Source organism: Tachyglossus aculeatus, chromosome 2 (genome assembly GCF_015852505.1).
Source record: "Tachyglossus aculeatus isolate mTacAcu1 chromosome 2, mTacAcu1.pri, whole genome shotgun sequence".
Lineage (NCBI taxonomy): Eukaryota > Metazoa > Chordata > Mammalia > Monotremata > Tachyglossidae > Tachyglossus > Tachyglossus aculeatus.
Genome location: NC_052067.1, coordinates 34752623 through 34769143, shown reverse-complemented (window position 1 = coordinate 34769143; position 16521 = coordinate 34752623). Strand labels below are relative to the sequence as shown.

The 16521-nt window shown below is 44.1% G+C and overlaps 1 protein-coding gene and 1 non-coding gene across 2 annotated transcripts; both read left to right on the top strand.

The window, feature by feature from the left end:
* Positions 1-169: 169 nt before the first annotated feature.
* ASTE1 (asteroid homolog 1) lies at positions 170-14596 on the top strand. Its single transcript, XM_038742708.1, has 5 exons — positions 170-364; positions 4523-5828; positions 9788-9998; positions 12652-12847; positions 13931-14596. The coding sequence occupies exons 2-5, from the start codon at positions 4545-4547 to the stop codon at positions 14229-14231; spliced, it is 1992 nt and encodes a 663-aa protein (XP_038598636.1). The 5' UTR covers positions 170-364; positions 4523-4544; the 3' UTR covers positions 14232-14596.
* Positions 6049-6186, top strand: LOC119924915. The gene has a single exon (XR_005449593.1). It is a non-coding gene; the product is annotated as a small nucleolar RNA SNORA7 (small nucleolar RNA).
* Positions 14597-16521: the final 1925 nt, after the last annotated feature.

Below are 16521 nucleotides of genomic sequence, written 5' to 3'. Positions count from 1 at the left end.
GCATCGCGTCCTCGTTGCCCGGTAACGCCGCGGGGGCTTCTGGGAAACTCCGCCCTTCCCGGCCGCCATGACAGGGCCTGAGGCGACAGGCCCAGCCGGGGCCCCAGGCCGTGGGCGGGGAAAACGGGCTCTCCTTTCCCAACTCCCACTCCGGGACGCAATTCCCGTTCCTACTCTTATCGCCGTTCCCAGTTTGGGACGGCGGCCGCCTAAGAGGGATCGTCCTAGGGACGACAACAACTAGGCCGAAAAAAATGGGCCTCCTCGTGACGTCACTTCCGGGGTTGCCCTTCACTTCCGCCTTCCCCATCCTCCCCTCCCCTCAACTGGGCCTGCCAATTCCCCGCGCCCACGGCAGGACCAGGTAGATAAATGCGTTCCTTCAGTCCTCTTTCTGAATGATGATGGCATTGGGGAAGCGCTTACTAGGTGCCCAGCACTGTTCTAGACGATGGGGGCATTTGTTCATTCATTCAGTCGTATTTATTGAGCGCTTACTGTGTGCAGAGCACTGGACTAAGCGCTTGGGAAGTCCAAGGTGACAACATCTAGAGACGGGCCCTACCCAACAGTGGGCTCACAGTCGAGAAGGGGGAGACAGACAACGAAACAGAACGTATTAGCAGGAAAATAAATAGAATAAATATGTACAAGATAGAGTAATAAATCTGCGCAAACATATATCCAGGTGCTGTGGGGAGGGGAAGGAAGGAGAGGGCTCAGTGTGGGAAGGCCTCCTGGAGGAGGTGAGCCCTCAGTAGGGTTTTGAAGGGAGGAAGAGAGCTAGCTTGGCGGATAATAATAATAATGATGGTATTTATTAAGCGCTTACTATGTACAAAGCACTGTTCTAAGCGCTGGGGCGGTTACAAGGTGATCAGGTTGTCCCATGGGGGGCTCGCAGTTTTAATCCCCATTTTACAGATGAGGGAACTGAGGCCCAGAGAAGTGAAGTGACTTGCCCAGGGACACCTCATCCATGCCGCTGCTGCCCAGCACACTGTAGTTATTCTAATTCTTATTTTTAAACTTTGATGGCACCGCCCCAAGGCCTCTTCCTCAGCAGCTTTGAGGTAGCCAGGTTTGGCAGGGCGCCTGGATCGTGGCTCGGCCTGTGGCTGGATAATCGACAGCCAGGACCTGGAGGGTGACAGATAAGCAAATTGAGGCCTGGACAAGTCCAGTGTCTTGCCCAGGGTCACTAGACTGTGAGCCCACTGTTGGGTAGGGACCGTCTCTATATGCTGCCAACTTGTACTTCCCAAGCGCTCAGTACAGTGCTCTGCACACAGTAAGCGCTCAATAAATACGATTGAATGAATGAAGTGGGAGAGCCAGAATTAGAGTCTGCATAGAGAAGCGGCGTGGCTTGGTGGAAAGAGCCGGGGCTTGGGTGTCAGAGGTCGTCGGTTCTAAACCCGGCTCCGCCACTTGTCAGCTGTGTGACTTTGGGCAAGTCACTTAACTTCTCTGGGCCTCAGCTGTAAAATGGGGATTATTAAGACTGTGAGCCCCACGTGGGACAACCTGATAACCTTGTGTCTATCTCAGTGCTTGGCACATAATAAGCGCTTAGCAAATACCACCTCTGACCCTCAGGCCTGTGCACTTTCCATCAAGCCATGCTGCTTTCCTCCTCGTGCCTACTAACTCTGTTCTTACCCGAGTGCTTAGGACAGTGTTCTGCGCATGTAAAGCATTCACGAAATATAATTCATTGATATATGTTGCCAACTTGTACTTCCCAAGCGCTTAGTACAGTGCTCTGCACATAGTAAGCGCTCAGTAAATACGATTGATTGATTGATTGGTGTATAAAGGCTTACTATGTGCCAAGCACTTTGCTAAGCGCCAAGGCAGATGAAAGACATCGTGGTGTAGCGGATAAAACACGGGTTTGGGAGTCAGAAGATCATGGGTTCTAATCCTGATTCTGCCACTTGTCTGCTGTGGGATCTTGGGCAACTCACTTCACTTCTCTCTGCCTCAGTTACCTCATCTGTAGAGTGGAGATTGAGACCGTGAGCCCCACCTGGGACAGTGACTGCATCCAACTCGATTTGCTTGTATTCACCCCAGCGCTTAGTACAGAGCCCGACACACAATAAGTGCTTAGCAAATACCACAATTATTATTATTGTACAGTCCCTAAACCGCATGGAGCTTACAGGTATTTTATCTCTATCTTACAAATGAGAAAAATGAAATATGTAAGTGGGTAAGCTCTTTGAGGTTAGAAAACACATCTACAGGCTCATATTGTACTCTCCCAAATGCTCAATACAATGCTCTGCACACAGTAAGTGCTCAAGAAATACCATTGATGGATTGATTAGAAAACAGTTCCACTGATTCCGTGGCCTGTGCTCTTTCCATTAGACCACACTGCTTCTCTTCCCTTCCAGCCAACATAAACCAACCCTTTGACTACTTTAGCATAGTTACAGTATTATTATGATCAAATTCACCCATCCGTCAATCAGTGGAATTTATTGTACACTTAAGTGCTTAGTACCATGCTGTGCACATAGTAAGTGCTCAGTAAATACCATTGATTCATGGACTGAATGAGCAAATACAGTACAGTAGAGTTGGTGGACACAATCTCTGCCCTCAATGACTTTATAATCTACTGGAGGAATATACGCATTTGTATATACCTTTGTATATGCACTTACGTATATATCTTTATTCTCCATTGCTTCCACTGTCTGTAATTTAGTGTTTCATTCCCCTACCAAGTTGAGATCTTTGAGGGGAGGAGTGTGTCTTCTGACTCTAGCGCTCTGCATGCAGTAAGCGCTCAATAAATACGATTGATGATGATGATGATACCTGGCTCTGGCATAGGATAGAATTTGCCTTTTAAAAATTAGGGATGGCAAATTTAAAATATTCCTCTACTAACAATGTATGTCAAACTAATCAATCTATCGTATTTATTGAGCACTTACTGTGTGCAGAGCACTGTACTAAGCGCTTGGAAAGTACAAGTTGGCAACATATAGAGACAGTCCCTACCCAACAGTGGGCTCACAGTCTAAAAGGGGGAGACGGAGAACAAAACCAAACATACTAACAAAATAAAATAGAGTAGATATGTACAAGTAAAATAGAGTAATAAATATGTACAAACATATATACATATCTACAGGTGCTGTGGGGAAGGGAAGGAGGTAAGATGGGGGGATGGAGAGGGGGACGAGGGGGAGAGGAAGGAAGGGGCTCAGTCTGGGAAGGCCTCCTATTCATGAAACTACAAATTCATGCTACCTTGCTGGTTCAGTCTCTCATCCAATCCCGACTGGATTACTGCATCAGCCTCCTCTCTGATCTCCCATCCTCCTGTCTCTCCCCACTTCAGTCTATACTTCACGCTGCTGCCCGGATCATCTTTGTGCAGAAACGCTCTGGGCGTGTTACTCCCCTCCTCAAAAATCTCCAGTAGCTACTAGTCAACCTACGCATCAAGCAAAAACTCCTCACTCTCGGCTTCAAGGCTGTCCATTCCCTCGCACCCTCCTCCCTCACCTTCCTTCTCTCCTTCTCCAGCCCAGGCCGCACCCTCCGCTCCTCTGCCATCGCTAACTTCCTCACTGGGCCTCGTTCTCACCTGTCCCGCCGTCGACCCCCGGCCCAGTGAAAGGCGGGGAAAAAGTGGGGGCAAGTGCTTTTGGAGGTTTAGAGGGCTTAGGGTCAGTGGTGCAGGTGGGCAGAGGGCCTTTTAGGAAACAGCAAGAAAAAGGAGAGGACAGTAAAGGGATAAGGAGCTGATGGGGAGACTTTGAGAAGTTCTCTCTTGAATTATCAGGGACTAGTTACCAAAAAGCTGTAATCTTGATGGTTCATTAAATCATTTGCTAATGCTACAAAGGAGCAAGACCACTGAAGAAACGCTCTGCGGGTGATGTGAAACATAGTAATAAAAACTAAAATGAACCTGAAAGGTATATCCAGTTTTACCTAAATTTTTTCAAAGTGGAAAGACACCTTCCAGTTTTCATAGTCTCCATATAGCTTAGAAAGTAGTATTTCCCTTCTATTTGGCAGTTAGCTTGACGATGTTCCTGGAGCGTTATTGGAAGGACTGAGACTTGAAGTTTGAGCCGTTGATTTACAATCCAGTGCTCAGGCCATAGGACTGATTTTATAGCGACTCCATGACAGTCACTATTGATGGTCAGGCCCAGGGAACCTTTAATCGTGGTGTTCAATAAAAAAAATGATGGCATTTATTAAGTGCTTACTATGTGCAAAGCACTGGTCTAAGCGCTGAGGAGGTTACAAGGTGATCAGGTTGTCCCACGTGCGGCTCACAGCCTTAATCCCCATTTTACAGATGAGGTATCTGAGGCACACAGAAGTTAAGTGACTTGCCTGAAGTCACACAGCTGACAGTTGGCGGAGCCGGGATTTGAACCCATGACCTCTGATTCCAAAACCCGGGCTCTTTCCACTGAGCCAAGAAGTATGTGTCTTGTGCAGTGCCTTTAATCGGGATTAATTTTTTTTTATCTTCCAGGAGGCTCTCTTAATGCATCGATATGGGTGTCCGTGGATTGATGAGTTTTGTGGAAGAGAATAATCAGTTCTTTATCGATTTGAAGTTGAGGGACACAAAAATCATCATCGACGGCTTTGCTCTCTTTCATCGGCTTTGCTTCAATTCAAATTTGGACCTGCGGCACGGAGGGGACTATGACGCTTTTACGGATGTCGTCGAGGCGTTTTTCGAATCGCTGTCTGTCTGCAACATACGTCCTTATGTTTTGTTAGATGGCGGGTGTGACTTTTCAGATAAGAAGTTTGTGACTTTGAAAGAGCGAGCCAAGGACAAGATCCAGGTGGCCCACTCACTCTCCATGGGGGGAGGTGGGAGCCTGTGTCCCCTGCTCATCAGAGAAGTCTTCATTCAGGTCTTGATAAAGCTTCAGGTGAGCTTCGTCCAGTGCTTTTCAGAGGCAGACAGAGACATCATGACCCTGGCTAATCACTGGGATTGCCCCGTATTAACCATGGATAGCGATTTTTGCATCTTCGACCTGAAATCGGGTTTTTGCCCCCTGAGTTGTTTTCAGTGGAGAAACCCGAGCCGTCTTCAAGGTTCACTGGGCTTCTATATCCCAGCCAGATGCTTCTCCCTAGAGAAGTTCTGCGGTCACTTCGGTCACATGAACAAGGCCCTGCTTCCCCTCTTTGCTGTGCTGAACGGGAACGACCACATCAACCTGCCCGCGCTTGAGACGTTCTTCAGCAGAGTCGACCTCCATGCCAGAACCTCGCGCTTCAAGGGGAGGAGACATCACCGCATTCTGGGACTTCTGAATTGGCTGTCTCATTTCGCTGACCCCACCGAAGCCCTGGATAAGGTTCTGAAGCACCTGAAAAACCACGAGCGAGATGAAGCCAAAGCTCTGCTCTGTTCGTCTATGGAGGAATACCAGCCGTCTCAGGTGAAGCTTCAGGACTTCTTTGACCGGGGCACTTACGTTTCTCCAGATGCCTTGAGACAGGGTTTACCCGAATGGGTCCGAACGGCCTTGGCCAGAGCTCAACTGTCTCCGTTCATCAGTGACGCCATGGTGTTGAGAAGAACTATCCTCCACACGCAGGTGGAAAACGTGCAACAACCCAGCGCTCACATCATCTCCTTGCCCATCCGCCAGATCATTTACGGGCTTCTTCTGAACTCTTCAAATCCAAGAACCGTGGCCCGTCAACCACTGGCTGTCAGCGAGCTGGCCAGGCTTAATAAAAATATCAAAAAGACAGTAATCCATGCAACAAAGCTACCCAGGGATTCTTTTGATTTGGATGAATTGCCGGAGGTAAATCTACGTATTGTACTTTTAAAGGGCATAGGCACGGTGATGATCCCAGTAATCCTAGCCGAACCAGATTCCCAGATAGAATCACGGTGAAGTCAAGATTGAATCAATATTACAGATAGGAAAGAGTAACGTACAGAAGGTGCTTTGCTTGGGGAAGTTCATAGGAAAGGTTTTAGATGGAAATAACCCCAAATTAGCTCACTCTACCATCCTCTTTCCCCTCTCAGGGTCGCACCTGGAGAGTTTCCAGTACTCTTCCGGTCTCGGCTATGGGAGGGAGATTCAAGCAGAGACCTATCGATTCCGTTCCTAGCTTGGGCAGTGGCTAGCGAGTGGAAGGCCATCTGCTACAAGTCAAAACTCACCCATGCTGGGCAGCGGTGGCATGGGAGAGAGTTGAGAATGGAGACTGGCTTTTACTACGCGGAAGGTGGCAGTGGTAAATCACTTCAGTATTTTTACCAAGAAAACTATAGATACACTACCAGAACCATTGGAGGTGGAGAGCGGGGCGTTCTGGGGGAGATGTGTCTGTGGTGTTGCTATGGGTCGCAAACGACTTGACGGAATAAGACAAGACCATCCTCTTTACCCCAGATTTTGCTTAAGCAGAAAAAAATCTCACCTTGTGGAATTCCTGGCTGGGTTTCAGTAGCACAGCAGGAAAATGTGGGACCCTTTCTTATGGTGTCCCTTAAATGCTTACTACGTCCCAGGCACCATACTAAGCACTGGGGTAGATTCAAGCTAATCAGATGGGACACAGCCCCTGTCCTACATGGGGCTCACAGTTTTAATCTCCATTTCACAGAGGAGGTAACCGAGAGACGTCAAGTGATTTGCCCAAGGTCACACAGCAGATGAGCGGCAGAGCTGGGATTAGAACTCAGTCTTATTATGACCCAGACTTTAAAAAAGGACCTGGAGTACCTCTGGAGGAGGAGCAACAAAAACCATTACAGTGAGGGCAAGTGGATCTTCTGAGAAAAGGGTAAAGGAAGTGGGATGGCTTTAGCCTGGAAAAGTCTAAGGGGTACACAGAGTTTTTACAAAAAGGGTGCAGACCAGCTCTCTGTTCCCAGAGGAGTCTAACTCAGTAGGAGTCCTGGAGGAACACAAGAAGACCTCGACCAGTGGAATGGGCTACTGAAAGAGGATTAGGATTTTCCATGCCTGGAGGGCTGCAGCAAAATAACATACAGTTGTCTGCCCTACCTAAATTGAGTTATTCCTGGAGACTGGAGTTCAACCAGATGCTTTCTTGCATTTTCCCATATTGATCTGTTCATTTTCAAGATCAATTCAATTTTTATTCCTCTTTACCGAAGTAAATTATGATAAGGAGTGTGCTTATCATAATTTATCAGGCCCTCAATAAAATATTGAAAAAGACGGGTCCCAGGACTGATCTCTGGATCCCGGCCTGGCTGACACTGAGCCACTGAAATCCATCCTGTGCTGTGCCCCCACCCCGTAACTCCGGCCTGTCAATGAGATGTGTCAAGTGTAGTTAGATGACATCTATTCCTTCTCCGCTGCCCACACAGTCTGTCACTGCAACAGAAAGAAATTCACTTTATCTGGCAAGTGTTTACTCTTATTAAAACCATTTTGGAGCCTTGCTCATTCTACTCCACCAGATAGTTGCAAATTGATGTATTAAAATAGCAGCCTACCAAATTAGATCGATCCTTTCCAACCACAGCAGTTTGTAATAGGAATGTAACTAGTTGGCTGAAGAAGTGTAGTCCCAAGGCTGGGGTCCATATTTTAAGTTCTAAACTTATTTTTTAACATGGCTTAGTTTCTTCCAGAGAAACATGGCTTAGTTTCTTCCAGAGAGAGATCAACTTCTTTCAGGCTTTTTATATATATAAATCTGAATTGACTCGAATGGCTACGTTATGAAGAAGTGATTGTCTTATTCAGATGTAGTTTTTTTTATCATTCACGTTTGCTGCAAGTAGCTTAAATGATAAGACTAGATTTGGGTTCAGTATTATCGGTTTCCTTTTATTCATTCATTCAGTCATGTTTATTGAGCGCTTACTGTGTGCAGAGCCCTGTACTAAGCGCTTGGGAAGTACAAGTTGGCAACATAGAGACGGTCCCTACCCAACAACAGGCTCACAGTCTAGAAGGGGGAGACAGACAACAAAAAAAAGCATGTAGACAGGTGTCAAAGTCGTCAGAACAAATAGAGTTACAGCTATATGCACATCATTAACAAAATAAATGGAATAGTAAATATGTACAAGTAAAATAGAGTAATAAGGAGCAGATGAGCGGAGGGTGCGGACTGGGCAAGGAGAGAAGGGAGGTGAGGGAGGAGGGGGCGAGGGGATGGAGAGCCTTGAAGCCGAGAGTGAGGAGTTTTTGCTTGATGCGTAGGTTGACAGGCAGCCACTGGAGATTTTTGAGGAGGGGAGTAGCATGCATAGAGCATTTCTGCACAAAGATGATCGGGCAGCAAAGTGAAGTTTAGACGGAAGTGGGGAGAGACAGGAGGATGGGAAATCAGAGAGGAGGCTGATGCAGTAATCCAGTCGGGATAGGATGAGAGATTGAACCAGCAAGGTAGTAGTTTGGATGGAGAGGAAAGGGCGGATCTTGGCGATGTTGTGGAGGTGAGACCGGCAGGTTTTGGTGACGGATTGGATGTGTGGGGTGAACGAGAGGGCGGAGTCGAGGACGACACCAAGGTTGCGGGCTTGTGAGACGGGAAGGATGGTAGTGCCGTCTACAGTGACGGGAAAGTCAGGGAGAGGGCAGGGTTTGGGAGGGAAGATAAGGAGTTCAGTCTTGGACATATTGAGTTTTAGATGGCGGGCAGACATCCAGATGGAGATGTCCTGAAGGCAGGAGGAGACACGAGCCTGAAGGGAGGGAGAGAGAGCAGGGGCAGAGATGGAGATATGGGTATTTTCAGTGTAGAGATGATAGTTGAAGCCGTGGGAGCGAATGAGTTCACTGAGGGAGCCAGTGTAAATAGAGAACAGAAGGGGACCATGAACTGACCCTTGAGGAACCCCTACGGTAAGGGGATGGGAGGGGGAGGTACTCATTGATATCTCTTGACACAAAGCAGAACAGTGCTCAGCGCTTAGAACAGTGCTTTGCACATAGTAAACGCTTAATAAATGCCATTATTAAAAAAAAAAAGTAGTATGATTGCCTGAAATCTGGAGAGTATTTTTTAGGAAAATTTGTCCTTGCAATTTAACCCTCCAATTTAAGCCACATTTTTATTTTGTTCTCAGTCAACAATATTTATGCATCACCTGTTAGCTGTACAGCGCTGTACTTAAGAGTTTCACCTTCCACATAAGATGAAAGGAATGCTAGAAAATGTACTCCTTCCTCCGCTCTCAATGGGAACCCATCAGGGAGCTGATTTATATTTTCTTAAATTAAAATGTGACACTGAATTTCTTGTCACTGTTCTTTCACCAGTTCTGGCAGTATGAACACTAGCCGAGAGGAAATATTTCCAAGGCAACAAGGAATCTTAGCACTTTGTTCTTAGTTATTTCTTTTATAGCATTTTTTTATAAATGCAATCATAAAGACACTTCAGGCCAGTAAAACTGTAATTTAAAGATACATTTATGAAGAAAAGGTAATTTTCTGGTGTAAAACTTTTCTACCAACACATTAACCCTTTTCTTCCACCACATACAAGTATTTCATGCCAAACAAATTGACAAACAAGATTTTACGGAATGTTCAAGAAGCCTTCAGAAAAATAGCAGAATTAGTGTTTTTTTGATTCCTCCATTTAATCTCACATTCATTCTGAGATCTCACATCAGAAGTATATTTTTAAAATAAACCGAGTGGAGACTGTTCAGTTAAACTTGGTCAGAACCAATGAAATTTTAGTGTAAAATTTTAAACATTTTGCATGCCCCATAGAAAGCCACATTTGATACACATGCCATCTTTTCTCTTTCCAGGTCTCCTTTTCTAGTCGTTTGATGCTTCTGTTAGAGACTTTGAATGTGAAACATAGAATCCTCGAGCCTGTTCCTAGTTCTTTGCAGTTGCCTATTGCCGTCACCTGCTATTGGTTGCAAAATTCAGAACCCAGAGCAAACTTGCATCATTTACAAGCTTTACTACTCGGGATGCTTTGTGGACAGCTGCATGAGATAATCAGTAACCCAGGTAGGTGTGTGATGACTTAAAATATTTTCCTTGCAGGGACAGTTTTATATTTGCATCTCCAAAAGCCCAAAGTAGCCCTTTTTACTGTTTATCTATCCTCCAGCAGTTTCTAGCATATAATTTGGAGAGAGTGAAAATATGCAAACTTGTCAAGTGGCCCATCCACTTTCACAAGCTAGAGTAGCACAGGGGTGGGAGGACTTTGCCTTGAGAAAAGTCATTTGCCCATTTTATTTCCTGTTCCACATTCACGGACATCCCATCTGCCAAGAGGTGTTATTTCAGTATTTGGATTTTTTTTTTCCTTTTAAACGGTGAGTAGTGTCATTCCTGAGCAATACTGGAAGCTGTTCTTCCTTAGTTATAGGAAACACATCATTTATGTCTACACTTTTACACTTCCTGACATCTGTCTCTTATTTTTGAGTTTCAGTCAGTTCCTTGGCGAGACTGACAATATCAGCATCTTCCTATTTCTGCTGGAACCCATGTCCTCAGGAAATATCTTTGTGTAAATATTATATAATAGAAATGTTTGGGCAGTGGAGTTCCATTATCTCCAATAATCACTCTTCAGTGCTACCTATCATATAGCTTTTAATCCTAATGAGTAGTCCCAAATGAGTGACTGCTATCTAGACAGTCAGATTCCCTTTATTTAGGAAAACAGAGAAACAGAGAGGCATAGTGCCTGGAGTCAGAGAACCTGGGTTTGTCACTTGTCTGCTGGGTGACCTTGGGCAAGTCACTTCACTTCTTCAGTGCCTTAGTTACCTCATCTGTAAGACTGTAAGCCCACTGTGGGACAGGGACCGCGGCCAACCTGATTAGCTTGTGTCTACCCCAGTGCTTAGTACAGTGCCTGGCACATAATAAGTGCTTAACAAATGCCTTTTTTAAAGAAAAAAAAAAGAATCCACCAAGCTAGCTCTCTTCCTCCCTTCAAAGCCCTACTGAGAGCTCACATCCTCCAGGAGGCCTTCCCACACTGAGCCCCCTTTTTCCTCTTCCCCTCCCCACAGCACCTGTATATATATATTTGTACAGATTTATTACTCTATTGTACATATTTACTATTTATTTTGTTAATGATGTGCATATAGCTTCAATTCTATTTGTTCTGACGATTTTGACACCTGTCTACATGTTTTGTTTTGTTGTCTGTCTCCCCCTTCTAGACTGTGAGCCTGTGGTTGGGTATGTACCGTCTCTATATGTTACCGACTTGTACTTCCCAAGCGCTTAGTACAGTGCTCTGCACACAGTAAGCGCTCAATAAATACGATTGAATGAAATGTTCTGCAGGATGGCCCAAATGTTAAAGGAAAGTTCTCACTCTGAGGCGGCTTGAGGTTGCCTAGAGATTCTTTGGGCAAGGTGTCCATGTTAGTATCCTTCTGTGACTTTTACCCCAGGTTTGGAGGTATGAGGGTGGCTTTCTCCCCCCAACCCCATATTAATTGAAAAAAAAATATGAAATATGTAAGGACAAAGTTAATCATTTTGCTATATAGCCAGTACCAACCAAAGGGTGCAAGTCAAGGGTCTGTGTGATTTCTTTTAGGGTTTATGGATACAGAACAAGGGCAGGCTCAGTTTCCTGCTGCTTGTTAATCTGGTACAAGGTGGGACCTTCTTTTTACTACTCCAAAGGTGGTCCATATCTAATTTTGTGCACTGATGTGTAGACACAAAAAAGTACATAATCTTATACGTAGGAGTGTGACTGCATTCTGTTTATTCCATGGAAATGCCACTACCCGTTGCCTACATTGTATCCCCTCTGTACCCACAGACTTCCTCCAGCCCCCTTGGAACTAGATTATTCTGTTTAAACTCATTTCACACATTATGCCGTACTTTTGCTTAGGTGTCAAGTATTTTTAGAATCCAGAAAATTAAATCCCAAGCTTTAGGTACGCAGAGAAGCAGCGTGGCTCAGCGGAAAGAGCCCAGGCTTTGGAGTCAGAGTTCATGGGTTCGAATCCCGGCTCTGCCACTTGTCAGCTGTGTGGCTTTGGGCAAGTCACTTAACTTCTCTGTGCCTCAGTTACCTCATCTGTAAAATGGGGATGAAGACTGTGAGCCCCACGTGGGACAACCTTATCACCTTGTAAACTCCCCAGCGCTTAGAACAGTGCTTTGCACATAGTAAGCGCTTAACAAATGCCATTATTATTATTATTATTATTAGGTACAATTTGCTTTCACTGTTTCCTTAAAAGGACATATATTTTCCATAGGAAACCCAAAAGGCAGAACATTAAGTATTGAAACTTTCACAAACCAAAGCATTTAGAATTTGGGGAATTGAGAGAGTCATATACAATAGGATCTGGTGCTTGAAGTTGGTACCAATATGTGAAAAACCATAAAACATCTCGGGTTGTTCAGTCCTCAGCAAAATTGTTTGTGCATGTTTAGCAAGATTAAGCTATTGTTATAAAAAAGATATTTAGCTATAAGATTAACATTAGTAAACTCAACTTCTTCCTGTACCATAGGAGAGAGACATTTTAAAACAGTGTGCACAGTTTTATAGTTATTTAAATATTTATTGACATTGTAGAGTGTTTCTGCATATAGAAAACGCAAAACTTAATTTGGGGAATCTTTGAAAATTCTGTCACTTATTAATTCCTTTATAACCTAGATCTGGATGACTTGCATTTGAAGAATGCTAAAATGGTATATGACCAGTTTCTCAATATAAAGCAACAGAAACTCTGGGATAGAAGATTGGATTTAGAAACAGCCCACATATTCTGTCAATGGCAGTGTTGCCTCCAAATGGGATTATATCTGAACCAGTTGCTGTCTGCGCCTCTCCCTGAGCCAGACCTAACTCGGTAAGAACAATTCAGATTTTTTATTTTAAAGAAAAGGACCATAAAACTCTGACCATAGAGAAGCAGCATGGCTTAGTGGAAAGAGCACAGGCTTGGGAGTCGGAGGTCGTGGGTTCTAATCCATCACTTGTCAGCTGTGTGACTTTGAGCAAGTCACTTAGCTTCTCTGTGCCTCAGTTATGTCATCTGTAAATTGGGGATTAAGACTGTGAGCCTCGCATGGGACAATCTGATCACTTTGTATCTATCCCAGTGCCTAGAACAGTGCTTGGCACATAGTAAGTGCTTAACAAATATCATTATTATTATTAATATTGTCCAGGGTATTGAGACACAGTAATGGAAAGTGTTGTGAATTACTGCCTCATTAAAAAAAACTGACTAGAATACAAATAAGCCATTTTTATCCAGTGATAGAAATACTAATCGTTATAAAATGAATTTAGCTGAGGTAAACTTTATTCATTCGTTCAATCGTATTTATTGAGCTCTTACTGTGTGCAGAGCACTGTACTAAGTGCTTTAAAATAGAGAGAGATAATAATTGTGGTATCAAGTGCTTACCATGTGTCAAGCACCGTTCTCAGCGCTGGGGATGATACAACATAATCAAGTCAGACACAGTCACACAGGTCTCTCAGTCTAAGTAGGAAGGAGAACAGATATTGAATCCCCATTTTACAGATGAGGTAACAGGCACAGAGAAGTGAAGTAACTGGCTCAGGGTCACACAGCAGACACCTGGCAAAGCCAGAATTAGAACCCAGATCTTCTGCTTCCCAGGCCTGTGTTCTTATCACTAGGCCATGCTGCTCCCGTAATAGGGATATGGAAAAGGGACTAGTGTCAAGTAGAAGACACCTGTAGCCAGATTTCCCACGCCTCCCTCCACCTAGAATGCACTGACTTCCAATTCTGAAAAAAAATTTTGCAAGTACCTAACTGATCATCAAGGAAGTTGTAAGTTTCGGGGATAACATTTAGGATGCCTAAAGGAATGACTCTAAACGTGGTGATTATTTTGCTCACAATATTGACAAAAGTTATGCTAAAATTTCCATGCCTCTTTCTTTTATTGAACAGGCTTTATAGTGGGACCCTTGCTCACGGACTGTACCAAGAGCTCCGGTCATCAGCTTCAGCAGAAAATCTATTGAGTGCATGTCCAGAGACAAATCATCTTTATAACCAGCTGTTGCTGGTAGTGAAGTCATCTGTTCCTGCGGAACACTTCCTACCGACTAGGAAATCAAAACCCAGCAAAATGAAACGGAAAAAGCGAGCCACTAGTGGGGAGAAGAGAATGGGTGCTACCTTAGAAACCAGAGCTAGCAACAGGTTTGCACTGCTAACGTTAAATGACTTAGAGGAACCTTTTCTTTAGGGTGTCATCAGGGTTCGGATAAGCCGTGACCGTATCAGAGTGGTACACGTCCATCTTGCTAATACGATTGATCTGTAGCTTTCCTTAAATTGGATCACTCAGGGGCCAATGTGGCTACTTATCCCTGTTCCAGAGAATGTTATATTGCACATTATAGAGTACTTAAAAGTTCAGAGTGGACCTGAAATTACCAAACTTTTAGCCTCAATTATCTACCTCAGGCACTTCTTTAACTGGCTAAAAAGCCTTTATGTCATAAACCCCTAGAATCACACATGCTTAAGCCAAATAAGCTTAAAAAAGATGACATTGCCCAAACACCCTTCCACACGGCAAGCAAAACCCCCCAAATTGTTCTGTATGTATGTGTGTGTGTGTGTGTGTGTGTATATATATATATACATATATATATATACATATATATATATATATATTTATTATATAGAAATAGAGAGAGATACATCTTTATATTTAAGAGACAGATGTGATATTGCTGGGGTTTCACAAATTTAACAAGTCTATCAGGTAGCTGGGTAACACATTTCTAAAACATTTTACTTCCTTTTACATGCCTATAGCAATGGAAAATACTGCATTTGTTAAAACTTAAGGGACGTGCTTTTCTAAACTCCATTAGATGGAATAAGCTGCTTGTGGAACTCTGTTTAACCACTGTACTTTCCCAAGTGCTTACTTATTACAGTTGTCTAACCCCCAGGGGTACTCAAATATTGATTGGGAGCTCAAGAGGCACAGATCAATCAATCATATTTATTGAGCACTTACTGTGGGCAGAGCACTGTACTAAGCGCTTGGGAGAGTTCAGTACAAAGTTTGTGGATGCATTCCCTGCCCACAAGCTCACAGTCTAGAAGGACGTCAAAAACATAAGATAGCCGAGAGCCACAGATGAAAAAAAAATGTATTTTAACTGCAATGGCAAGCAGGTTTTTTGTGGGAGGAGAGGGGAGAGCGCAACAAAATCATAATCGAAGCGGAAGGGTCCGAGCCACGGAGCAAGCGGAGAAGAGCTGCGTGTGGGTCGTGAGTGGCATTTGGCCCACTCCCCGCATCCCGCATTGTCAACTCCATTGCGATTCCCCTCATTGTTGCACCCCCAGAAAATGGAGAAGACAACGGGTCCTGTGGTTTGCAAAAGCAACTCTTCAGGTGACATTTTTCAGCCCTAGAATTTCCATAACCTCTGTTCCAAACATAACCTGCATTTCTATCAACCACAGGCCAATACCCATCTATTTTCTCCGGCATCTCCCTGAGGCTTTTGTGTGGGGTTTTTTTGGTCTGTTTTGTTTTTCATTGGTTCTGGATAGATAGATGTCTGCTGGCATAGGATTAAATGTAAATTAATGTCACAACTGGTAGTCAGTCGATAATAGATTAACTTTTTTTGAATATGAAAACTGACCCTGAGGTAATGGGATATTTTTGAAAATGGAAAAGAAACTGACAAGACAAGCTTTGCTGCAGCCATTCATGTTACAGTTATCTTTTCATTTCATTGTTTACTGACGAATTAAGTGTTATCAAAATACTGTTCCTAAATTGTGGGATTACTTTTTCCAGTCTTCATTTTTAATGCTTTTTACCTATGTAAAGCTATTCATTGGTATTTTGTACAATTAAATACTTTATTAATCGTACAGTGAAGTGATTTGGAATGTGGGAGCAGAATTAAGCGCTTAGTACAGTGCTCTGCAGTAAGTGCTCAATAAATACGACTGAATGAATGAAAGAAGGGTAGTAAAGCCAACAGGCCGGATTGGCTCGTATCCCTGCCCTTCACAGCCCAACGAAGAGCCAGAAAGTGGCAGCGCCATACTAGGGAGAGCGGAAAAGATGAAACAGCGCTACACAAAGCGGAGCCAGGGTGAGTCCTATTCAACTGGCCGAGAGTTTGACAGAGTCTGCAGGCCACCCTTCCTGAAGTAATAATAATGGCATTTATTAAGCGCTTACTATATGCAAAGCACTGTTCTAAGCGCCGGGGAGGTTACAAGGTGACCAGGTTGTCCCACGGGGGGCTCACAGTCTTAATCCCCATTTTACAGATGAGGGAACTGAGGCACAGAGAAGTTAAGTGACTTGCCCAAAGTCTGAAGTGGAGTCAGTAGAGCCAGCCTGAGGAAATACCCTGCAAACCGACAGCAGGGAGGAGAAGGGTCATGGAATCTGCTTGTGGCTAACAATTTAAGATCTCAGATTCATTAATCGGGTAACATCAGGAGTTTTCCTACCAATACTTTTTATGGCAATTCAGCCAAATGGCACT